We start from the raw sequence: 25,743 nt of genomic DNA on the forward strand, positions 1-25,743 counted from the left end.
TCAGGAATGTGCGACCAGCTGGTACAGCTCTGGACGCGAACGAGAGTTTGCCCAATACGGAGGCGAGGTCGCGTTTCTGAACCCGGCCGGATTTGACGAGGGCCGACACGGTGGTAGATAGCTTAGTCAGCTTTGAGGGTGGAAGGCGGATCTCCAGAGCCATTGTGTCCAGCTCTAAGCCCAGGAAGGTGAGAACCGTAGAGGGGCCGTCAACCTTCTCAGGTGCAACTGGGACCTGTAAATATGCAAACAGGTCGAGCAGTAGTGACTTCTGGTGCTGGGCAAGAGGAGGACTGGGAGGCGATACATTCAGGAAGTCATCCAGATAATGAATGAGATGGGGAAGGCGGCATGTGTCCTCCAGAACCCAATGAAGGGCAGATGCAAACTTGTCAAATATGTACGGAGCTGACCGAAGGCCGAACGGGAGGACTTTTTCGAAATAGTAACGACCATCCCAAGAGATACCCAACAAGTGCCAGTCAGAGGGGGCAACAGGGCATAATCGGAAGGCGTTTCGAATGTCCACTTTGGTCAGGTAGCAACCACGGCCTAACTTCATGATATAGGAGATAGCCGAATCGACAGTGTCATACTCCAAGCTGAATGACTCCCGGGAAATACCATCATTGACACTGCGGCCAGTGGGGGAGGATAGGTCATGGATGAGGCGAAATTTGCCATTGGATTTTGGGATCAGGCCCAAACCCGAGGTTTGAAACAGCTGATATGGCGGCTCAGCAAACGGACCAGCTGTTTCCCCAGCATCGCAACAAGACTGTAGGTACAGGGTGACAAATTGTTTATCAGAGACTAGACGGATGATTGACAGATTGAATGCATGATACCAGAGGAGTGGTGTGACCAATCGAGAAGCCGTTAAACATGCCAGCACATACATAATCACGAAACAGGGCATCAGGGTGAGCAGCTAGCAGTGCAGTTAGCCGAGGCACGTTGACTGGAGTGACGACATCACTGGGAAGACTGAGAGGCCGCTCGGGTGCAAGTCTTCTTTGGGTGTTTGCCGCGGCATGACAGACAGACATGGGCCCGTATGCAGGACGGGTATGTGCAGGCGCCGTTGTTGTAATTCCGGCAGATCTGGCGGCCATCGTGACGAGGAGCTGGGCTGGTGGCTGACTGGCTCCCGCCTGCGTGCTGCGCAAGAGGGAGCCCTCCACGAAAGGGGCAATGCGGGGCTGGAGATGGGTGCACGAGAGAACAACGCGAGCAGATAGGGCGCCCGCGGCTCGTGAAGCAGGACTGCCAGAGGTTAGGGTCCAGTTGCCGCCAGGAATACAGGTGCGGCATGGCAGCAAGACCAGCACGGAAACGACGGTCATAGGTCAGCCACGCGTCGGTCAGATAATTGTTGTTGGCCTCGATGATGTTGGCTTGGTACGCCAGCAAATCTGGAGCTTGGTCCGGCGACGCATCGACCAGGACTCTGGTGAACAAGGTGAAGGCCTCTAACCACGTCGCCAAGTCATGGACTCGGCGCTTGGAGGGCTGGGGAGTGGACGAGCTCTGCACCAGCTCAACGGACCTGCCGTTCACCAACGACAACTGCAGGACATCACTACTGCCGGACATGGCTTCAGGCAACAAGTCCCCAAATTCGACAAACTCACCTCGTGTGATACGTTCCCGTAGCCGTGGAGGGATGACGGGGAGTCCTGGAGAGCCGGCTGCGCAAGCCAAGTGCATCGGGGAAGGCTGCCCCAGCGGGAGAGGAGCTGATGCTGGTGCTGGTGCGGCAATGGGCGAGGTGGTAGGGGATAGCAATGACATCATAATCAGATGCATGATCATCAGACTAAGTATGAGTGGTAGATGTTCCACGTTCGTTAACAGGGCTTAGCGCACACGCTAAACCACCAATAGACTAATAGAGGTTGGTTACAGCATCGGTTGAGATGCTTTGGAAAAGTAGCGACACAGCGATGCACTAGCTCAAGCAAAACCGCCGACTCATGCTGTATACTCAGCTCCCATAAGGGGTTCTGCTAGTTCACCACCATGACAGCACTTGCATAACCTCTATAAGCAGTCAATATTTTTGGTATGAGGGCAAAAGGCCAGGTTAGGTATACCGAAATTTTAGGTACAGAGAAGCAGTTCCCTATTGAATTATGTGTGTTAGTGTTTGTTCGGTTTATTGGAATTTTTAGGTATGAAATACCATAATTATATATGGGCAGATCTACCGAAAGTACCGAAAATAATAGTACACCGAAAATTTGTGAAATTACGGTAGTTGCCGGATGACGGCTCGGAGTAGCAACGATCTGTACTCGTAAACTAGACCGTTGTTCTGACTGGATGTGTACTTACAGTCTCGCACACCCATACACTCAAGCGCGCGTGCCCACGTACGTGTTTACTGGTTACAGTTTTATAGCAGGTGGCAGGTAGGCATAGTGAGGTGGTCTCAGACCGTGGTTGAGAAACAGAGGATACCAGGGCAAAGTCTTTGACCACTTGGCGGTGGGTCTGATCTACTCACCTCCCACCGCTTTAGGAGCTGCATCTGCGCCTTGAGGGCGGGGGCATTCCTACGGATGCGAACCGTGAATTTCTTTTTCTTTTCTTCCTACTGTCACAAAGTACTGTTGAGCCCCCCCCCTTCACACACATGCACACACTGTGTCGCTTCCAAGATCGCTTTGCAGCAAAATGTGTACTTCAAGTACGTTACTAGTAAATCAAGGCTGCCGAAATGCAGTAGAATAAACAACACAATCAAGTGTGGGCGGCCAGACTTGTCGCACTGGTTTGTGCTCAGTTCCATTCACTGGAATGCCGGCACTTGCATGTCCTACATACAGTAGTGCATGAGTCCGTTCGGCACTGTCTTTGGTATACACTGCAGTTGCTTGACAAGTAGACAATCTACTGTGGACTGAGAGTACAAGTGTGATTGAGATAGGTGTTGGCTTGTATGATCCACAATGTGTGGATAGTTATAAGATATTGCCAGACCATATCAATGCTGGCTGCCGGTCCTGCAATACGAGTACACACAGCCACAGGTTGCTTCATAAAGCCGAACCTTTTTTTACGATACATGCACCGGCCCGCACCTTTTTGCACACAATCAACCTCGGCCCTCTCAGTCAGGAAAATTTACTGATGCCGGCTTCATCTGTACTTTGAAGTACAATGCAAGGGCGTCAGAACCGCACCGGCCGTGGTTATCTCATGAGAGTGCTCTTTTACCAGTGGTCAAGAGCCCTGCGCTCCCGTACAGTAGAGTCGCATGCCCAAGAACGTTGTTTCCAAGGGGTTAGCCTGGGACGTTCTTATTTTTCATGAAATCTGGCTACGTTCTTATAGCACGTTCTTAGAAACAATCCGTACTGGATCATATGTATCCCACAAGATGCCAGAAAACTAACACCGCCGTTCTTAGCTTTAGGCTGTTGCGTTCTTAAAATTTCAGGCTGGACGTTCTTGGGCTCCACGTTCTTCAGCGTGCGACTCTACTGTACTGCACTACACTGTGCTGCAGTGCATCGTAGTTCGAACTCCCAATCAGAACAAACAAACTGGCATCAGGGAGTACTGAGCGTAACAATAACTTTGAAGTGTACTATGAGGTCTATTCCTTGTCACATATTGATTCAGGGGGGGACATTTTCTGTCGTCCAAGGAGTTGCACATGGAAGGCACACGATTGTATCAAACTCGTTTTCACATACTGAAACTAAAACGAAAGCTGGATAGTGAAATAACTCACAGCATCGGAGGCGTTTTCACCAAAGGAAGGCACACGATTGTATCAAACTAGTTTCCACATACTAAAACTAAAGCGGAAGCTGGATAGTGAATAACTCAATCTGAAGACCAGCTTCAGAGCTAAAATTGTGACAGTGCTGCACATGTATGCGTTCTACGCTTCTGTAGCAAATGCCTGTCAGGTGTCTCGAGTGCAGAGCTGCAAGTATGTATCAACTTTTAACTGGTACGCTACACTAGGCAGTAGCATTCTCTTCCAGTGCAGAATCATTCATGACAACGTTGCAGAGCAGGATATTGTGCTGCTAAGTGCTTTCATTGCCTGAGCGACTCTAGAAGGTGAGGATAATCTTGCCAATGTTCTTATTGGATGACATCCGGTCATGGGCAGCGGTGGCTTCGCCAATGCTAAATACACTGTCAACGATGGGCTTGACCTGGCCAGCAGCAAAGAGGGGCATGGCGTTCTGTTGAAACTCTGTCGCCAGCCGTGCCTTGTAAGGCAGCGAGCGACTACGTAGCGTGCTGCCAGTCAGCGTAACACGCTTGCGTAAGACAGTACCCATGTTCAGAGGCTCCGCAGTTTTAGGGCCACCCAGAAGGCCTAGCGAAACAATGCGCCCGTCCAGCGCAATACTACGCAGGTTTTTCTCCCAATAGGATCCGCCGACAAAGTCCATGATTACATCGACACCTCGGTTGCCTGTTGTTGCGAGAACTGCATCAGAAAAATCCGCTTCCTTGTAATTGATGGTGTGTGTGGCACCGAGTTTTGTGCACAAGTCGAGTTTTTCCTGTGATCCAGCTGTGGCGAAAATGGCAGATGAACCAGATAAGGATTTAGCCAATTGAATGGCAGCAGTACCCACTCCGCTACCAGCGGCGTGGATCATCACCGATTCACCCTGTGTCAGATTGCAACTGAAATAAAGACCACCATACGCCGTAAGAAACGCTTCTGGAATAGCAGCTCCGTCGACGAACGAAACCTCGTCGTTCAGTTTGATCGTAGTCTCGACAGGTGTGACGCAATACTCTGCGTATCCACCTCCACCAACCAGTGCACAGACTCTATCTCCAGGCTGAAACTGCGAACAGGAGGAATTTTCTCCAACTGATACGACGGTGCCAGATACTTCTACACCCAAGATCTTACTCTCTCCTGCGGGAACAGGGTACGTTCCCTTTCGCTGCATCAAATCCAGTCGATTCACACCAGAAGCTGAAACTTTGACAAGCAGCTGGCCTGCGCCAGGCGATGGAGTTGGAGCATCGTCTTCTACGCTCAGCGTTCCTTGATCATCATAGGCAACGTATTTCATACGTGACGGAAGAGACATGGTAAAGAAACGAGTAGACGCACGATTAGCAAAGGAGAAAGAAAGAGAAGACTTCCTCAACAGCCCAATCATTTTTGTCCCAGTAGCTTTGCCTTTGTAATTGTTTTGATTTTTGCTTATTTTGAAATAAATAATTTAATTGTTTTCTTTTGTGGTCATGGGGGCTTCGAAGTCTCTCGAGTCCGAAGCCGGCTTAGCTGAGCGACCGTGCCATACTGAGCTCAGCATGACTGTAATGATCAAGAGACAAGATTCCACACAAGAGACAAGCCTACAATAGCAGGGAGCGGGGAGTCAAATACAGACCAGTACCCGGTATTTGACGACTCCCTAATCTGAGCACATAGCCCCTATGTCTCAGGCCAAGGTCAATGCCCAAGCCTCAGGGTTATGTACTCTTGGTTACAGTGAGTACAGCTAGCTGTATTATTATTACCGTAAAGCACCGTTGATCCGCCCCCTCTCTAATTCCCGCCCCCTGTCGATTTTCTCCTTGTGAAGCGACTTCGGCGTATACAACGAAATACGATGTTGAACCGACGCATGCACTGCTGTACACAATACTTGCCAATCCAGGAAAATGTGCACGATCCAGCACATCGAGTCTGATCCTCTACGTTGTACATCGTACTGCACTTGACAGCCTTGATCTAATTCCCGCCCCCTGCCGAAAACCCAGGTGGGAAGCGACATGGCGTGGGGCGGGGAGATCAACGGTACTTCACGGTACATGTATCATCAGCCTTTTCGCGGTGACATCACCAAACAAGCTTGGCAAGTTTTCGCTTATGCCAAATGGAAGGAAGAATGAGGAACGAGCAGGGTCAATGAGGTGCTCATACGCATGCAACTGCAGAATAAGCAACACAGAAAATATCAAAACAGTCCTAAAAACACACAAACTGTCAACTATTTAGTCAACTATTCATACCCGTATAGTTATCATCATGAATGTGCACAGTGCCACTCATGCTATGGTCTGGATGTATCTACACATTCTTCTACATGTAGTCGAGTTACGTACAAGCAAAATATGCGTTGGACCGATTTTTGCGTACAGTATTATGTGCATGACAAAGAAACGTAGTAACACACATGTAGATGATGATATGGACAGTGCAAGGCCCAGACTTCAAAAAAGGCTGAGTTTTGAATCAGGAGCGGCAAGTTTAATACAGAGGAAAGCGAAGGAAATATTCCGACCATCAGTTCATGTGATTCATTGCATACCAACAAGATTCAAGCAGAACCCATTTTGTTCGTCTGCGCTTTGATCCCTAGGGGTGGTGGTGTTCCTAGGTATGCGGAAAAATCAATCTCACTTGGTCTCACGCGAACCTTTAATTTTTTCAATTAGTCATCCAGAGTAACCCTCAATCTCAGCATTATCTGCGCAGTGTGCCCACGCTGCACGGTATGCATGAGCTACACGTACAAGCATACTCAGAACCGTCTTGTGTTAATTAACATGATGTCTTACTATTGGTGATGCCATCCACCAGCAAGATTGTGCTTACGAAATAATACTAATGATTGAAGCATACATGCACATACATTTGTAGCTACTTATTAAAGTACAGCAATGTACAGTACAACAATGCTGTTCATGTCACTCCATGATCCACGTCACTGCTACATGGCATACATTAGCAGTGTAATTTACACAATGTCATGTACTTCCAACTGAGAATGACATTTTGCAACATGCATATGTATGCCGAATGTAGCATGTCTCGGTGACCAGCTAAAAAGTTGGTACTTGTACATGTACATGTGCTCTCAAAGATCTACATGTACTGAAGCATTGCTACATCATGGCTGCACATGTCATTGTACATGTAGCTTAGAGTGTAACTTTGGATGTTCATGTATGTCGGTTTTCTGCATTACTAACGAAAAGGCAAATTTTGCAACAAGGAAAGTGCAAGCAGCTGTACGATTTGGCTACCTTTTGCAGCACTAGCATATCCTGAGTTTATAATTATTCAAACTCCCCTCGCTGTCTTCATTCTCACTTGTCTTCCTCTCCCACGTTGTTTGTTTGGTATTTAGGTGTAAGAATGCGGAGGAACTGCGGCATTGTTGCTCCGAGGTGGAGGCCAATTTATCTAGAGCTGTCAAGGACCAGGGGAACTCCAGTGTAGTAAGGTTGATAGTTGATCTCTTGATACTGCCAGCTAGAGATGAAATGCAAGAGCAACTTGATAATAGTATGTGTACTTGCTTGATCATAATGTAGAAGGATTAAGCAAAGGTTGAGATGCAATGCAAGATCAACTTGATAATATCATGTGTATTTGCTATTCACTAGAGGGCATTTCAAGTTGGATAAGTTGCACCGTCTGCCCCAACATTTGTCACACTTACTCATATACGTGCTTATTGAGTCTGTTGTTGATTTTGTGGAAGTTTACCCTGATGGCATGTTAGTCAGGACTCATAGCACGCACAACAACTTTGTTTGTTTCTGTGTGTGTGCGTGCGTGCGTGCAGGAGAGCTCTTGCGCTGGTAAGGATGGCAGCAGTGATCATGCAGTCGTTGTGTCCATTGTCAACATGCTTCTGCACAGTCAAGACTTGCAGAGCAAGAAGCTCAAGCCAATAGTACAGGTAGGACATTGGTATCATACACACACACACATACACACACACACACACACACACACACACACACACACACACACACACACACACACACACACATACACACTCACACTCACACTCACACTCACACTCACACACACACACACACACACACACACACACATACACACACACACACACACACACACATACACACTCATACACACTCACACTCACACTCACACACACACACACACACACACACACACACACACACACACACACACACACACACACACACACACACACACACACACACACACACACACACACACACACACACACACACACACACACACACATACACACTCACACACACACACACACACACACACACACACACACACACACACACACACACACACACACACACACTACTACTACTACTACTATGATACAGCTACCCTAAACGGGTCACGCCGCCCTCCACCCAAGCATGAGCACTATGAGGGGCAGTGGCAAATAAAGAGAATCAGCTAGCAGAACTGGCAAAACAGATGAAACAATGGAGCAGAACGGACGACTGATGTACTGTAACAACAACCTGACAGCTACAGTGACAACGACTGAAAATGAACAGGAAAGAAAAAAAATTCAAAATTTCACGTCACGAAAAAACACTGTCCACGAAAGAATCTACCAAGCAAAAGGAGTGTGGGCATCCGAAATCCCACCAGGACTCCACTAGCAGTTCTTCCACGTTGACGATGTAAGCGGCAGGGCAATGCCTCACAAATCCGACAGACTTCCGCAACGCTTGACCAGTGCACTCATGACGACGAAAGATTGAAGTTTCAATTCCCACCATTCCGCCATTGCGACCTTCCTCTCCGCACTCGCTCGTCCACTCCACTGAAACAACGACTTGTTCCAGCACTCCACCAGCCAATCCGCAATTCCCACCACTGCATTCTTCGAGCTTGGATTCTTCACAGCACTCGAGGGATAGCTACTCCACTGCGAGTGGTGGACCACGGCCGACGCAGCAGTGACAATATCGAAGTAAATTGTCCTGCAAGCTACATCGCGATTCCGCGCTCCAATCATGCAGCACTACCTTGGCAGTGTGCGAGGGTGCTCCAGGGTCGACTCTGGCTATGCCAGAGTCGCCCTGGGCAGGCAGAAAAACTTTGGAGAAAGCCAAGAACACGGAGCTCAGAAAGTGTAACACACACACACACTCACACACACACACTCACACACACACACTCACACACACACACACACACACAGAGAGAGAGAGAGAGAGAGAGAGAGAGAGAGAGAGAGAGAGAGAGAGAGAGAGAGAGAGAGAGAGAGAGAGAGAGAGAGAGAGAGAGAGAGAGAGAGAGAGAGAGAGAGAGAGAGAGAGAGAGAGAGAGAGAGGGAGAGAGGGAGGGAGGGAGGGAGGGAGGGAGGGAGGGAGGGAGGGAGGGAGGGAGGGAGGGAGGGAGGGAGGGAGGGAGGGAGGGAGGGAGGGAGGGAGGGAGGGAGGGAGGGAGGGAGGGAGTACTGTGTCTAAACTGCCCGTACTCTGTGTTTAGTAAGAAATTGATAGACTGAAGTATCTAGCTCTATATTCAGATCTTGGTATATCCACTTCATTTATTTCTCGATTTCATTGTTCACAGGCATTGCATAAACTGTTGCTGCTATTGCCAGAAGCGAAGGATGTCGCGCACGGCTATGTGCGGAGAATGCTTCAGCATACGATTGCATCTCAGGTATCTGCTATGTTTTGCACATGACTTGTGTTATATTATCCGTTTATCCACGCTCAAGTGTATCAGAAGGATGCTGAGTACACCACGGCTTTGCTTATGCTGAATGGCTTGGATGAGAGGAGAGATAGCTGCGAGGCATTAGTATGTCACAATGAAATGAAGAAAAACAACCTACATGTACATGTGCATGATTGTACTACAGCAGGGAAGAGAAATGTCTAGGGCCATTGTGCATATCCTACCAAACATGTACGCAGCAGAGGCATGGAAACATTTAAAAAGAAACTGTAATACAGTGTAGTGATGATTTCAGTGAAGTCTTGATGGGTGACTGTTCGCTGTACGTGATTGCATACATGGGCAAGACTTCCAACGTCAATGTCTTAGTCCTGTTGGGAGACGTTGTTGGCATGTTGCACATCTATGCATGAAGGTGGAAGTCAACAGTTGAATACCGTTGCTGTCCTGTGCAACTCTCGTGGAGTATATCCGGTATGAAATTGTTGCCATCAAGTACTGTTGGCTTACTGCCTTACAGGTCAGTTTGATTTGACATGGTTTTCTCTGCCTGGTTTCTTTATAGAAACAAGAATCCTTGTCAGTTCTCAATGTCTGTAAGTCTTGTGCAGTCTATTATTATTGTTTTGCTTCAATAGTTTTAAAATAGCCAGTAGATGCCTGGATCAACCATTTTTTGTGTTGATTTCGGTATGGCACATGGCATAGAAATGCTTCATGGATTTCTTGTAGTGCTTGGAAGCTTTTAAAGTTACCAACTGTTTTGGCTGCTTTAAAAGTCGTTTGCGATGATGCTTATGTTGATTGTCTTCAGTTTGTATGGCTGTACCCCAAGTCACTTAGTGCTACTGTAGACCTGGTATCACGATGTTCCACTGATGCAGACACGGTGTTGTGTGTTTGAGTACAATCATTTACCTATTGCACAGCATGTGGAATTGGGTGTGACTGTGGAGATCACAGCTTTTGAAACAATGGCATGGGTGTCTGTGTGTGTGCGATGCAGTGAGCCACTTGCTTGAGCTACCGCCACAGCTGGGGATGGTACCATTCTTCCGCCAGCACGTTCCGCTGATCTTCAAGCTTGTTTGTCAGTGCTTTCAACGCCAACGGTTGGTACGTGAATGCTGAAGTACCCTGTCCTGGTGGTGACAGTCAATTTTTTCTTCAGACTTTTCCCGTTTGAACCGTTCCCTCAAACCAATGAATATCCTGGTATCCTGGAAGTATTCCTGTGCTGTAGTATTTTTTTTCTGGCTCCACTGACGACGAATTTGCTTGTAATACATTTTATGATATTGGTGATAGATGTTGGTTCCAAGTTTTCATTGGAGTGCATGCATGTATACTATTGATGAGAGCTGTTTACTTTCTTGCTACTGCACCTTTATACCAAGGAGAACATGTACAGTCATGCCGCCGCGCAGGTGATCGGTGAATAACCAGTTGCTTGCATTCTGCGTGTGTAGACCTGTGAGAAAGAGCATAGCTAGTGAACCTTGTGCCACACTCTCTCAGTCCAGGAGTTGATTGTGCCTGGTACATGACAGTTACATGCTGCGCATTTGCCGTCCGTTCTTCATCTATGTTGCATGCTGCGTGCTTTGCGTAGATGTCACCTATCATGATGCCAGGCTCATCCGAATTGTCATTATTCTTGTCCAAGGTAAGAGGCTGGGGCCTTAGCCTCCTAGGGAATGCTGAGCTACGTGTGGTAACTACTCGAGTGCATGCTGAAGGGATGCTAGGAAACAGTGTGTTTACGAAAGGTGTGCAGGCTGGGCCTGCCGCCACATCTCAAAGCTCGTCTGCATTTTTCACCGGTCTTCAACACGCATCGTGATCTTATCCTCTCCTTGTTGAATTAGTAATTAAACAGAAAATAGTGCCTCCCTCGCCTGAAGTCATGAGTTATCCTGTTGCTGCCTTCTCCAGGTTTTCAGTGTGGTCATATCTGAAGTGACACACGTCAATACATTTTTCCCTGTGGTTCGTTGAACTTTGTGTTCCTCCAGGCCTGCTTGCTATTATTCCGGCACTATGAAGAGGCTCTGGTCTCTGTGCAGTCAAGTACTGAGCATGCTGACCTGGACGACTTCTCAAGCATCCGCGGTACGTAGCATTTTTCTATGCCAACCTATGTGTACTGGTGAGCAATCTGATTTACCGCATTCTCCCACATTGCTTTCATTAGCCATGTGTACTGCATTTGTAAACAATTTAACTTCAGGCAATCCCTACAAGTAGCTTTATGTGTACTGTTCATCTGATTTTTCAGAGTCTACCGATGAATTGTTTCATCAGCTGCTGCTGGCTCTGTTTGATGAAGTAAGTTCTGAGCACTTGAGGAAAGCGGAAGAAGAATTATGTATTAAGTTCATGCATACTTGTGCACGCTGTTATGTTGTGGGACCTTGTAGTTTGTAAAAAACTAAAATACTGATTTTCTTACTTTCGAGCTTGAGTAAGTCATGTACAACAAAACATGGTCAGTATCCTGCATGGAACTATCCTTTCTGTGGTCCATATATCCAAGAGACAACTTGGAACAGAAGAAAACAGTACTTCTGTAAGCTGGTTTTTCACCTCCAAAGTGATTATAGCTACCTTTGCAAAGTTCCACGGTGTTTTGTTCACTTGAGAGGTACTGTAAAACCTGCCAAGGCGACCACTCGGATAATGCGACCACCTGTCCTAGAAGCCCGCTGAAACCAGGACTAAGGGATGCTATTTCCAGTCAAATGACCCTGGATAAGGAGACCACCTGGTAACAGAGACCACGTTTTGAAGGTCCCTTGAGCAGTCGCCTTCGGCAGGTTTCTCGGTACGTGTTATTGACAGCCTTTTTCCCCTTCTACTTCTATGCTCATTGTACAGGGCTCAAGTCGTGATTGTTGTGTGATGGCTGGCACGGCCATTGCCCTGTGTTTACGCGCTTCATCGCCTTCACCATGTGCTGCTGGTGCTACTGCTGATGTGGCTCATGAAGGCAGCACCGGAGTTGGCCTATATGCTACTCTCACACTGCTGCAAAGGCTTGGTAAGTAGTCACTGCTGTTCTTCTGCCAGCAAAAAAAAGCTGGAGGGCTCTTATCCTTTGCCATGCAGGCACTACATGTACTAGAATTTCTACTGAGTATTTCACTTGTTGTCCTGTGCATTTACCATGCAGGTTTTGTTGTTGAAGGAAGTCTACGGGAGTACATGGATGAGTGTGGAAAGTGCCACCAGGCAGAGAAGGTCAGTCACATTTTTGACTTTCTTTGAAGTACACTCCATCGTGTGTTTGTAGTCTTTATAAGGCATGCATGTGTGGACTAGCCAGGTATTAGGAGAGAGGTTCCGCATAACGTAATTACGTTAGTAAAGAACGTAATCGATCTACGGAAAGTATTACGTAAACTGCATGCGCATCTGTGTTCCGCCATACGGAGTTTTGAAATCACGTAGCTGCCCTTGGCAACTCCGAACGCGGCAGTGTACGACCAGATCGATCTGGGGAGAGAGTCATAAATTTGTACCCCAATCCACTCACGGAGCACCTACGTTATCAGAGCCCTATCTACGTACTCTACGTAGACAATATCCCGTACGTGGAGTGCAAACTCGCGAATTCACGGGTTTTTCCCGCCCACTAACGTAAAGTTGCGGAACCTCTCTATTGCTGTGTATTTCTTACTCTGGCATGGTGGCATGTTGCCACTGAAGACCTCTCTTTGCCCTCGGCCCGTTGCTGGCATTCTGTGCATGATGTGCATTGGTTGTTCTGATGAAACTGCTCATCCCAGATTACTCTGCACGCTGGTATTATTATTATTATTAACTTTTATTTTACTAGGGTGTTTCCCACAGACCTATGGTATGTTGTTCAACGGTGGTGATACTAGTAATTGAAAGTTTGTATCTGGGGGTGGTTGAGAATAGTACGCAGGGCTGTGTTCAGTGTTCAGCATAGTGTTCATGATGCTAGGGGCAAGCAGCCTGGAGGCTGTTCATACTGTTAACGTCGGGTTTCACTTCAATCAACTGTGTCGTAACTGTGTCATGTTAAAATAATATTTTGTCCATCTTGCTTTTTGCGTTTGTGCGTATCAGGATGTGTTTGGCTGCAAGAAGCACGTGGACAGTGTCTGTGTGGATCAACTGACAACTGATCACCTGTGGACAGTACGCCTAGCAGTTATCCACGGCCTTCTGGCTGCTGGTGGTGTGAGTTCCTGGCACTGCAGCTGGTCCGACACTCAGGTTAGTATGTGATGGGTGTGATAACGTGTGTCCGGCCATAGGGATTGTTTTTTAGCGGTGTAACGATTATGGTGAATACTCGTCAATCACTCGTTAGAAAGTATGCCTTGTGACTGTTTTACATGTACTTGCTATCAGCGTATCGGCTTGAAATCAGTGCACATGTTTGGCAATGTTCATAAAACGACGCATGCGCAACGATTGTCGAAAGTCCTCTGACTCAGTGCACAGCACGAAGGCAAGGAGTAGTGTGACAGTACAGCACTGGCCCGCACCAGTGAGTCATTCGTGTTGGTCGCCTGGTTTTGAATTTGCCATGGACTGTTCTTCTTACCCGCAGGTTAGACAGTTGTGGATTGATGTCGTCCTGGCCAACGTTGTGTCGGCGTGTCAAGAGCTTTGCCAACCCCAGCTTCGGTACTTAGCTTTTCAAGGTATGTTTTGACACGAAAGTCTCTCTCACAGCCGCGTCTTCTTAACAAAATTATTATTCAAGACTAGACTTGGTTGTCATGCCTTCACATGTATGTCTCTTAGATAACATATTGGTAACTTGGGTATTGAGCCAGAAGTAAAGAAAGAGAAGAGTCAACTAGTTACACGTTGTGCCTTCTGTCTACCAAATAGAACAAGAATGGTGCTTGACAAGATAAGAAATCAATTTGGCTGCTGTTGCCACTGCCACCGTCAAACCCAGTGCTATTTGTGTTGCTACTACATGTATTACTGCTACAGTGGCATGTGAATTACTTCAAAACGTATCAGACACCACCCGGAAGGTAGTCACTGAGAGCTTGCTGGATTCCAACTGTCAGCAGCTGAAGGCAGTGACAGCGCTGCTGTTTGGCAACTGGGATGACACGGTGAGAGAAAGATGATGATACAGACGCGCGCGCGCGCACACACGCACACACACACACACACACACACACACACACACACACACACATGATCATATCAGTAATCTCCCTGGGTCAACCCTCTTCTTGTAAACACCCACCTTTTTTCTTCAATCCTTCAGACTTTCAGCTGAGGTTGAACTTTCTCGTGTGAGCACAGCCTTGGATATTAGAATCCCGGTGTCAGAGGCCTGGTGGGCTTAGGTTTAACTTGAAGTTCGGTGACGTGCACCTCCCTTCACATACCACTCGTCTACATGTGTATGACGAACTCAGTAGCGCATTGCTGTCGCGCTCATCGCTCAAGGCGTTAGGTTTCTTGCCGCCTAACTGGCCACAGATCGCTTCAGTTACACAAGGGACATCCCGTTCTGCAGAGCACAGCAACCCTACACCAGACCAGCGTGTACGTATCCGCCAGGACCTCGTCGACGAGTTCGCTGACGTATTTGCAGAGGACACGCTCCGACCCATGGATGGTCAGCAATTCGATCTAGGAGGGGGTTCCGTTGGCGCCGGATGTACGCTTTTACTGCTATGATGATCTCCGGAGCATCGGCACTGTGGGAGATGACAATCACATCTTCGCGCATGAAACGACGAATGTCGGCATCGAACGCCTGGCGAAGAGCGGACACCCGAGTCTCACGACTTTGGCTGGCGAGGTGCTGGCACACAGCATAATCTCTCCAAGCCTCCTCCCATGCCGTGAAATCGGCCATGGTTGCAGTGCTGAGCAACACCGGTCGCTCGACAGAAATCGGCTTCTGACTGCAGGATGTCGAAGTGCTGGGTGGTGCCTGGTTGTCGCGCGTTGCGTTTTCGACCAGTGTGGTGAGGCGAGTCTCGCGTGCCTCAGCCGCTTTCATCTGCTGCTGCATCAAGGCGAGCAGGGATACGATTTCAGCACTGATTGGGGAAATTCCAGGTTCCGCCATCACGACAATTCTACAAATTCTACAACTACAAGACACTTCTGCTACACGATCGATCGTTTGAAAATAAAAGGCTACAGAATTCACGGACAACTACAGGCTGTCAAATATTCCGTACTCAGGTTACTAGTAGTTCACTGCGCCATGTTAGGTTCGGTAGACAAGAGACAAGTAGTTTATTGGTTAGAATATACGAAGTAGAAAAACTGACAAGATTCAATCTGTAAACGACAGAGAAGACCTTCAAAGATATGCGTGCGTGCATACACAGTAGAGCTAAAGTTGTACGGCATTACGTCATAACATAACATACACTGCATACTTTATTGCTGTTTAGGTAACATTCTGAAATTAGGCGCCATGTTTCTCTACTGAATTTACCGAATTTTACGTTACACCGAAAGTGATGTACATGTACTTCGAAGTAGTATACCATAGTGATACGCTGATCTGATTGCGCATGCTTTTTTCTTTGTCGACAGTTGTGTCCAGTGAAAGAATCCCCCCTCCTCCTGCTGCTGCTCCTTTTGTTGCTTGTGTTCAGGTAGAGGGCTTGTCCACGCTCGTCAGAAAGCTGTTCTCTCATCTCCTACAGTGTCATGTTGTTGAGGGTAGTCGAGAGAAACTGATCCGATCCAAAGTATGTGATGACGATGATTAGTTTTAACTTTGAAGTCGTTCATGTTCATTGTTATGTTACTGTAACTTCAACTTATGTATAACATGTATTGCCATGCTGAGCCTGTCTGTATATGTATGCGTGCCTGGCTGAGACCTGTATGTGCACATACCGTATGTCCGCACCTTTAAAGCCATGGCGGTATATTCGATTATAAAGCCAGTCTCAGTTATAAAGCCATGGGCTTCATAAAATTAATGAGATGACATTTGAAGTATGTTTGGCAAAAATGAAAGATTAAGTGCTATGCTAACAAACTTACAGCCCAGCAGGAAGGGTGAACAAGTAGATTTAGATTGAAATTTCTGTGTGGACTTTGATTTTAATGGCATGGCGTAGTGGGTGAGTCATTTTGCATCTAAAATAGCTAGGAAAGCAGCTGTGTTTCGAATATAAGGCCATGGCTTTAAAGGCGCTGACATACGGTATATGAGCCCCGGCCAGCGAAAACCAGCACTTGTGTACTTGATATCAATCATCAAAATGTGACGTCAAAGTTTGGGACGCGCAGTGAGCTGGCTTTTGAAGATTCTTTTCGATCGAGTGGGTGTCTTTGTTGTCAAAGGAGTTTCAAGTGTCTTCAAATGTCTCTGGTCAATTGATTTTAGCGCTAGGTGAGAGCTCGTCACACGGAGGTTGAGTTTAGACACAGCGATGGCGACAGGTATCGCGACAAAGACTTAGGTCCAGAGTTGTCAGCGTGAGACTCCCTGTACGAAGCGGCGCTGAAAGTTAGTTCGCGATCGGAATTATTTCTTTGTTGGCGATCTTGCTGAGTTTGTCCAGCAGTGGCGAGTGTCATATGCATAGCAACGAAGAGCCCTCATAAAATCGACACTGGATACTGGTGGCGACGATAGTCAGTGCTGAAGAAATAGCGACTGCGAGGAGAAGCTGAATGTCGACCCGCTGAGCGATCCGTATTTCTACATCGACAACAATGATGTTGCAGACACTGATGGAGGGCTTCTCACGGCGCAAAACAGAGCGTAGTATTCTCAGTACTCTACCTTGCCAGACGACACCAAGCTGGCTGCTGCCTGTGTTGAGAAAGGGGATCCCTAAAAACTCAAACCGGCTGAACGCTTTGGGGCAACATGTTCACGTGCTACAAAACACGAGCATTCGCTCATATCATTGAAATACAATTATGCTGAAATCATGGTCTGAGTGAAAGTGTGCAAGGGAGTGGATGTCAGTAGTATTGATCAGTACATCTATCAGTATGGCAAGCTTTGGGACAACGCCTAAACTGCCAGCGCAGAGGTCCCTGAACACAATTTGGAAGGCCAGCCACCAATCATCGTTTTGCACTCTGGTGTTGTAAAGAAGGTAGTGATGTATACGGAATATCGCCACTGTGACTTCTGAACTACTCATGCCTGCACAGGCTGCAGCACCAAGAGGGCAAGCCTGACTTGCATTCTATTTACTTACATGTACCTGTTCCACATCACAATCAGAAACTGTAGGATCAACTTGCATGGAGTCACTAGGCATGGATGCTGCGCCAACTGTACCGAATCTTGACCTCTCTGACTTCAAACTCTATTTTCCATGCTTTCGCTTATCAGATTGTCACCAAACTTGATAACTTGAATGATTAATAGTGTAGAAACAATTTCGAGGGAAAAAATAATTTTTGAAAAAATTACACATGTTCAGGTTTCTGCTGGCTGGGGCTCATATATGTTAGTGTTTACTGTTTGTGCGAATGTACATGTACACACGCATGATTGTTTGTGTGTGCATGTGTGTGTGTGTGCGTGTGTGTGTGTTTCTATGCATGTGTGTGTGTGTTTCTATGCATGTGTGTGTGTGTGTTTCTATGCATGTGTGTGTGTTCATGTGTTTGCTGGACTGTCTGCAGTGGCTGGCTGATGTCCTGAGTACGCTGTCCTCATCACCGTGGCACGTCAAAGGTCGCTATGGTTTCATGGCCGAGTTGATTCCTCACATTGGCCAGGACATGGTACGGTTTGCATCACAGATAGATGGTGATGTGCACAGGGGGGGGGGGGGGGGGGGGCTTCAGTGTTTTGTGGTGATACAATAGTGACCAAAAATACATACAATGATCAACCACCTACAAATTCGCTGGCTTTTGGACTGCCAGTTTGCAGAGCAGATTGATCTGGTCCTTGGCAGGCATGTTAATCTACAATGATGCCAACGTTCTTGGCATTTGAAGACTGTTTCGTGGATGAATATCGACGAACCATGTACAGCATGAAGTCAGCTTTACGGCAAAGCACAGGCCTTAAAATTGTTCCCCTTTTCCTTGTGTGTGCACATGTGTGTGTGTGTGTGTGTGTGTGTGTGTGTGTGTGTGCGTGCGTGCGTGCGTGTGTGCGTGTGCGTGTGTTCGTGCCAGTTAGTTCGGTTGGTGGGTACACGTATACCTGATTGCGTTGGGCCTGTTGCCAACGGACTCGGCTGCTTGAAGGTGTAATGTTGTACCTGCCACCTTTGTTGGTTCCAGGGTTCATATACCGGTACTTTCTATTTGAAATATACATACCTGCTAACCATAGACTGCTTCTGGCTAGATTAAAGGGGAACTACACCCAAAAATCAAAACTTCATGGTCCGTAGAGTTTTGGACGCTGAGTCGAATGGTGAAGGTCCCACTTCGATCCGACCAAGCGTTCTTGAGATATATCAGTTTGCAATTGTCCTTTTCGGGTCCGTGCCGTGACGTCACAAACCCGTGACGTCATTGAGACTTGGTGATCCTTTGGCCAGATCCAGAAACACTGGGATTTCGCATCTTCTTTCTGTTTGTCCATGGAAGAAGAGGGTATTTGTGTCATCATGGCTTCTGGCTGTGTTGTTGGCTACTATAATCTTACTGGTAACCCCCCTGGGATGAACCTGCACCAATTTCCGAAGGATTGTGCTTGGCACAGGCCGAGCAGTGCCGCCATAGCAGCTATCAAGCGACATAATTATTTGCTTGACAATTTCGGGACTACAATGTAAATCCTTCGCGTGTGTTCCAGCCATTTGGCAGAGGAGGATTTTCAGGAGGAATATTATGCACTCATCCGATGCGGACGCTGGTGGATGAAACTGTGGTGTGTCCTTTTTTCGCACGCCACACTGTGAAGCGCCAGTCGAAAAGTGGAGGTGAGTGCAATATTTCAAAAACACTAGCTCCTGTATGTAGTTCTTTCTTTTCCAAAGCATTTGTAGAATTGTTTTGGACTACATCACTACGAAATGTGAAGCTTTCCGAAACCGGCCTGATGAGGTGGACGGCAGTAGATCTCCTGTTTCCCTAGGCTATACTGCGTGCGATCGATGAACCTGTCTGCGATTGCTGTTCTTGATTTTACAGGAAGAAGATCAAGAGCGGCTGTACCATCGGTCGCAGTGACTCAGTGTTGAGCTACGACCACTGCCAGTGCCACCGCCCAAAGGTTATAGGAAGGACTGTTTGCAGCACCAGCGCCTCTAGCTGGCATGTTTTTTCCTGTATGAACACACAGCCTGTACTGCTGATAAGCTACATCACGTAATGACCCGCAGTTCAAGGAGAGAAGATAGTCCACATACCGGCAACAGTGTACACCTATTCAGGAGCTCGTTGCGTTTTCTCAGTATGGATGCAGATGAGAGCCAGACATTAATATTATTGTGTGTATGCGTGCACGAGCGTTAGTGTGTGCGTGCACGAGCGTTAGTGTGTGCGTGCACGAGCGTGTGTGCGTGCGCGCGCGCCCGTGTGTGAGTGTGCGCGTGCGCGCGCCAGTGCGTGAGTGTGCGCGCACGTGAGTGTGTTTGCGCGCACGCGCGTGAGAGACAGACATTATTATTATTGTGTGTGTGCGTGCACGCGCGTGAGTGTGTGTGTGCGCGCGCACGCGCGTGACACTGAGTGTGTGTGCGCGCACACGCGCGTGAGTGTGTGTGTGCGCGCACACGCGCGTGAGTGTGTGTGTGCGCGCACTTGCGTGAGTGTCTGTGTGTGCGCGCACGCGCATGAGTGCGCGCGCAGGCGCACACATGCGTGTGCTTTTGTGTAACGTAATATAACATTCCAAAGATATTCACGTCATCTATTCTGTGTTCTCCTTTAGGTCATTCTCTCCCCCTTGCGGGAGGGACATGGAATGACAAGTAGTAGATGCATTGCCGTTAGTGATCCTGAGGGATGTGTGGGTATGCAACCAAGTGCATGAGTGCGCGCATGTGTGCGTGCATGTGCACAGGCACTTGTATGCTTATGCATTCGTGTGAGCACGCGCTTGTGAAATCGCGTGTCTGTGTGCGTGAGCATGTGTGACTACTATACTATGTGCCCACCAAGGTGAGCACATGTGCGTGCGTGGGGCGCAGGCGGATATGTGCACACATTTTTAGAATGATAATCAAGAAGGACAGAGCTGTTCTGGTAATGCAGTCATGAGACATCACAGTAGGGCAAAACGCACTCAATATGCTACTGTGCTGCTGCTAGAGTGCACAGCGTAATTGTTGGTACACAGCTACGTGAAATACAAGAGAACGTCTCAGCATTCTGTAAAGACTAAGTGATAATGCAAAAGGTGAGAATGTATTTCGCCACAATACGAATTGAGGTGCAGTCCACTTATGTGAGATAAAGCACAAGTGAACCGATACACATTGCACGACTTGCACGGAGATAATGCTAGCCAAGTTACGCAGCAAACTCCATGTACAGGAGTACGAGTGAGGAGACTATTGATCTGAGTACTGTGCGAATACAAAATTTCACACGATATGAAGAGAACGATTCGATTTGTGAGCATTACGTAGGACTATACTGTGAAAACACTTACGGATTGTCAGTCTTGTCTGAGCTGCTTTGGCTGCCGCTTCATTTCGAAATAGCCCAGCCAACCGGTTGCCAGATATTGCTGATGGAGAGCGACTTCTCCAATTGCAGTCATTTCTGCTTCATCCACATTTACAGCCCGAATGGAAGCCACCGCTTGCGCTGCCATAATTATCCTTTCCTGAAAATTTCGGCTCATGCCCGAAGCCAAACATTTTCAGCTCAGGCTCTGAGCTTTCAAGCTCGTCTGATACGTCGGAATCGCTCATGGTGAGGACGTCTTTGTCAGAACTATTCCTTTCACATACCAAAATACCTGTACTTCTGTTCTTGGCCCAAGCAAGCGAGTCTCAATGACGTAGAAGGGCGTGTTGGGGGTGTGTCGCGGCCGCATGACGTCATGGCGCGTCCCCCGAAAGTACAATTTAAACCGAAGATATCTCAGGAACGCTTGGTTGGATCGAAGTGGGACCTTCACCATTCGACTCAGCGTCCAAAACTCTACGGACCATGAAGTTTTGATTTTTGGGTGTAGTTCCCCTTTAACTCTTGTGTAATCAGTGGTGCTAGTGAAGCTTACATCAGATCCACTCTGATTTAGCCACCCACACTAGTAGCAAGTATTACCTTCACTGGGGGCAGGGGTAACTGCAGTTGGATCCCTGGACGGATATGCCGTCAATCCTTTTTCTGCACCTTGTCCTCACCCACTTACTGAGGTGTGGTGAGCCCATAAGTGGGATCATTTTCAAGTCCACCCAGAGTTTTGGGGATTTCAGGGGGTGTCGGCCGTTGGGCGGTTCAATAGCCAATTGAGTCATCTTTGCAAGATTCCTTTTGATTTTTGGGGGAGACCCACGTGACCAGTTTTGGCAGTGAGCAACAAGTGTGTGCGTGTGTGTGTGCGTGTGTGCGTGCGCGTGCGTGCGTGCATGTGTTCCGTAGCTGTTATCGCACTGCCCACAACTGACCAGCGATTGCCTTAGATGTCTCACGTCCAATCTTCTCGCGGCCACCAGTGGTCGTTTGTACAAAGTGTGCTTGCAACACCTTGTGTAAGTTGGTTTGGATTATGCTGGTTACTGTAGCACCATGCACTGTACATCACTACAACGTGCACTGTACATCACTACAACGTGCACTGTACTTACATGTGGGTCTATTTGGCATGTTATCCTTTCCGCTTCCAGTCTCTAAATGATATTACGTGTGATAGGTTGCCATCGGGAACTTTGTGCAAGAATATTGCCCATTTCACTACGAATTGCATTGGGTTTTTAACTTTTTTTGTGTGGTCTTCTCTCGTGTCCAGTTCGTCTAGCAAGCTCCAGAATGGTGGCACCTCTTCTCAATCACTCTTGCATGAGTGGTCATCTGTTTGGCTGCAGCCTATCATCAGTGCCTTGTGCAGTGAGAACTCGTGAGTTGGCCGTGCCATTGGTGCTGAGAACACTCTGCGAACACTCTGCTGCTGTCGTAATTTTGTAGTCTACAGGGTAGTTGGTTACAGACAGAGCTGCAGTGACTTTGTGTGAGGCACCTAGACTGGATCTTGTCACTGTAGTGACTGCTGCTGCTGCCTTGGTTTTATCTAATAACTACTAGCACAGTGGAACTCATTTGGTGCCTATTCTGATATAAGACATACTATTGCTTAGTAGTACGGCCATTGTTTACAGTACGGGTGTGTTGATCCATACAGAAGTATGCTGGGATAGGAAGTACATCGGCTCGGATGCTAAGTTCCTTTCCTTCTGCCCCCGTTGTACCTCTTTATATCAGAGTTCTGCTGTACATGTATCTTCATTTGTATGCCATGCATGCGTGTTCATGTGTCTGGTTTTTCTTCCTTTCAGTTCTCAACGCCAGTATTCCACATCACATTACTTGCTCTCCACGATGAAGTTGTGTCCGCCATGCGTCATGCTGGTGGTGGATCGGCTCTCCTCAGCTCTTCTGCAATCCGACAGAAGTGTGGCAGAAGGTGAGGCGCGTTTCTCCCGACAATCCTGTTCTACCTCTGCGGCAAGCGTGACGCAAACCAGCGCCGAGGGTGGTGCAATGAAGAATGCCTACGTGATGGTCGACTGCAGGGCACCACCTTGCTGCTCAACTGATGCGAGATCTTCCAGTCATGGCAGCTCAGAGAAAATGTCATCGTCAGGGTCCTGCAGTGTATCGGCGTCGAGGGACATCTGCCTCCTAGCGTACGTAACAGCAGTGAAGATTGCTTCAGGCACAGCCAACCGTTCCATTGCTCATCAGAAGGTAGGGGATGATCATAGAATTCTCGATAACGGGCTCCTCAACATTCATTTGTATGACTGTGTTGTCGGGTTTCTCGAACAAATTAGTTAATCTCTGGCTTCCACAGAATACCCATTTGCAGTAGCAAAGTCGTAAATATCTCCATCTCTGGTACAGTAGTAGGTTGCAGTGTTTGTTGAAGAGATACACTTACTCTCGTGGCCATCCATTTCAGGGTGAAGTGTTTCTTGAACTTTCTTCAGTGCCACATGATCTAGATAACTCTACCCGGCCCCAGCTCGGTACGTTCACATTGCAAAAATAAAACAGCACACACCTGTACGCTACCAAATAGATGCCGCTAGAATCAGTACTGCACTCGAACACGAAAATCAGGGCTCAGATTTCAGTTCCCACCACTGTACTTACATTGGCTTACATTGGAGATAATCAACATGTATTTGTGCAGCCAATGTGTGCGCCATCTTAGTTATTGGCGGTACATGTTGAATGGCGTGCTTATGGGTGTTTGTGTGCATGGATGTGTTTGCCTACGTGTTTGTGTGTGTGTGTGTGTGGGTGTGTGGGTGTGTTTGTATGTGTGTGTGTATGCGTGCATTGCCGACTATGTACTGTGCATGCCCATGTTTCCACTGCTCGCTCTCAGCTTCTTCACGAGGCCTTGAATTCATATGAAGATGGCACTCGTGTGGCTGCGCTGGCTATACTCTGTGAACACCCATGTAACAATGGTAGGTGTCTAGACCATGGTCACTTACTGACACTTAAGCTGTGTTCCCAACTGGCGCGTGGACGCGGTACGCTTGCGGATCATGCGTGCCCAAACGCGCGCTCAAGCTTTCACAAAAAAAAGCAATCCGAGAGTCGTATTTAGCGCGTGCGACACCTTCGAGTAGTAATGTTTTGACCCCGCCAGTCAAAGTGACTGGCATGTACGCTGATACGCGCCTGATACGCGGTGAAAATTCCAACATGTTGGAATTTCCATTTCAGTGCGTTTCCGTACGCATGACGCCCCAAAAGCCAGCAAAAATACGCACAAACGCGTGGTTTCACGCATACACGCGCCAGTTGTGAACACAGCTTTAGGTTTGAGTTCTTATAAAATGTTCATATCTTCAACTCCTTTGCTTTTGGAGGTGTACTGGAAAAGTTGATGAAGACTACCGTGTAGGCTCGAATAGAAGCCCCGGGGCTCTATTTTTCCAGAAGACACCCAGAGGGGGGCTGTATTTGAGAGGGGGCTCTATTCGAGAGGGGGCTATATTTTTTCAGTAGAAACATCAATTTTTCACACCTTTCAAGCTGATTGCACAAGGTGAGGGAATAATCAGTGTGTTCCCATTTTTGCATGTCTCTACGTTGACCCCAGAGGGCCAGAGCGATCCCGTACCTCCAATATGGATCTAGTGATCCGCAAAGCACACTGTGTTGATCGTGCATACCGTACATGGTTCATGTACTGCACTACAACGTACGGACTGTGGGCGCTCGATTAGAGCCCCGGGCTTTTATTCGAGACGGGGCTGTATTACTTCAAATGCCTCTGAGGGACGGGCTCTATTCGAAGGGGGGTGGGGGCTTGTATTCGCGCGTGCGCGCGCGTACGGTATTTGAATGCCATTTCAGTCTTTTAAAACTGGATTGTTTTCAATGAACCTCACATGGAGAATGTCTGAACGTGTGTGTACCTGTGATCATGTGTACACGTGTGTGTGTGTGTGTGTGTGTGTGTGTGTGTGTGTGTGTGCGCGCGCGCATGCATGCGTGCATGCGTGCGTGCGTGTGTGTGTGTGTGTGTGTGTGTGTGTGTGTGTGTGTGTGTGTGTGTGTGTGTGTGTGTGTGTGTGTGTGTGTGTGTGTGTGTGACTGTGTGACTGTGTGTCTGTTTGTCAGTATGGCTGTCTGTCCATGTCTGTCTGTAAATTATCTGTGTGTCTGTGCATCTGTGTATTTGTGTGTGTGTGTGTGTGCATGTGCGCGCATTTGTGTGTCTGTGTGTATGTATGCATGTGTGTGTGTGTGTGTGTGTCTGTGTCTGTGCCTGTGTATCTTGTGTTTATGCTCTGAGCAGAGAATGCAACTCTCCTGTCCGAGTTTGTCCGGAACAACATGAAGAGTGATTCTTCAGCCTTTCGTCAGCAGATGTTCGGTCACCTGCAGACTGCCTTAGTGTCTGTGCGAGACTACTGGTGAGTTTATACATGTACAGTTGCGCTCACTGAAATACGACCCGATGTGCAAAACTGATGCCCTGGACCAGTTCCGATTGCAGCATCGTACTGGTACATGTGTACACCCAGCCGCATGCGTACCACTCCCAGGGCGTCAATGGCCGTGCAAGCGGAGGGCGCCTAATGTGCGCTTTGGGTCGGATTTCGCCGAGCACAATTGTACGCTGGGTAGGTTTGAATGAAAAGCACTGTGCATGTACTGTGATGGCTACAGTCCTCTTCATTTTTCATTCTCTC

General features: G+C 47.8%; 2 protein-coding genes across 3 annotated transcripts in view; one reads left to right on the forward strand and one right to left on the reverse strand.

Moving 5' to 3' along the window:
- Nucleotides 1-25,743, forward strand: part of LOC135804578 (tRNA (32-2'-O)-methyltransferase regulator THADA-like) — a 77,479-nt gene that overhangs the window by 3,336 nt on the left and 48,400 nt on the right. For both annotated transcript variants that reach the window (XM_065318473.1, XM_065318474.1), the window contains exons 2-21: nucleotides 7,134-7,224; nucleotides 7,575-7,691; nucleotides 9,335-9,427; nucleotides 10,011-10,041; nucleotides 10,452-10,561; nucleotides 11,058-11,111; nucleotides 11,461-11,557; nucleotides 11,724-11,773; nucleotides 12,323-12,485; nucleotides 12,618-12,685; nucleotides 13,541-13,690; nucleotides 14,031-14,124; nucleotides 14,426-14,553; nucleotides 16,069-16,164; nucleotides 18,074-18,175; nucleotides 21,950-22,059; nucleotides 22,317-22,424; nucleotides 22,861-23,272; nucleotides 23,919-24,003; nucleotides 25,347-25,464. In XM_065318473.1, the coding sequence (XP_065174545.1) occupies nucleotides 7,134-7,224; nucleotides 7,575-7,691; nucleotides 9,335-9,427; nucleotides 10,011-10,041; nucleotides 10,452-10,561; nucleotides 11,058-11,111; nucleotides 11,461-11,557; nucleotides 11,724-11,773; nucleotides 12,323-12,485; nucleotides 12,618-12,685; nucleotides 13,541-13,690; nucleotides 14,031-14,124; nucleotides 14,426-14,553; nucleotides 16,069-16,164; nucleotides 18,074-18,175; nucleotides 21,950-22,059; nucleotides 22,317-22,424; nucleotides 22,861-23,272; nucleotides 23,919-24,003; nucleotides 25,347-25,464 (2,277 nt within the window). The remainder of the gene's footprint in view (nucleotides 1-7,133; nucleotides 7,225-7,574; nucleotides 7,692-9,334; nucleotides 9,428-10,010; nucleotides 10,042-10,451; nucleotides 10,562-11,057; nucleotides 11,112-11,460; nucleotides 11,558-11,723; nucleotides 11,774-12,322; nucleotides 12,486-12,617; nucleotides 12,686-13,540; nucleotides 13,691-14,030; nucleotides 14,125-14,425; nucleotides 14,554-16,068; nucleotides 16,165-18,073; nucleotides 18,176-21,949; nucleotides 22,060-22,316; nucleotides 22,425-22,860; nucleotides 23,273-23,918; nucleotides 24,004-25,346; nucleotides 25,465-25,743) is intronic.
- LOC135804577 (quinone oxidoreductase PIG3-like) lies at nucleotides 3,680-5,168 on the reverse strand. The gene has a single exon (XM_065318472.1). It carries the CDS (start codon nucleotides 5,151-5,153, stop codon nucleotides 4,074-4,076), a length of 1,080 nt encoding a protein of 359 aa, XP_065174544.1. The 5' UTR covers nucleotides 5,154-5,168; the 3' UTR covers nucleotides 3,680-4,073.

The sequence above is a fragment of the Sycon ciliatum genome, chromosome 1 (assembly GCF_964019385.1).
Source record: "Sycon ciliatum chromosome 1, ocSycCili1.1, whole genome shotgun sequence".
In the NCBI taxonomy this organism is placed as follows: Eukaryota; Metazoa; Porifera; class Calcarea; order Leucosolenida; family Sycettidae; genus Sycon; species Sycon ciliatum.

Coding starts and splice junctions, on each gene's coding strand:
- LOC135804577 (XM_065318472.1), bottom strand. CDS start 5,153: ATGATTGGGCTGTTGAGGAAGTCTTCTCTTTCTTTCTCCTTTGCTAAT.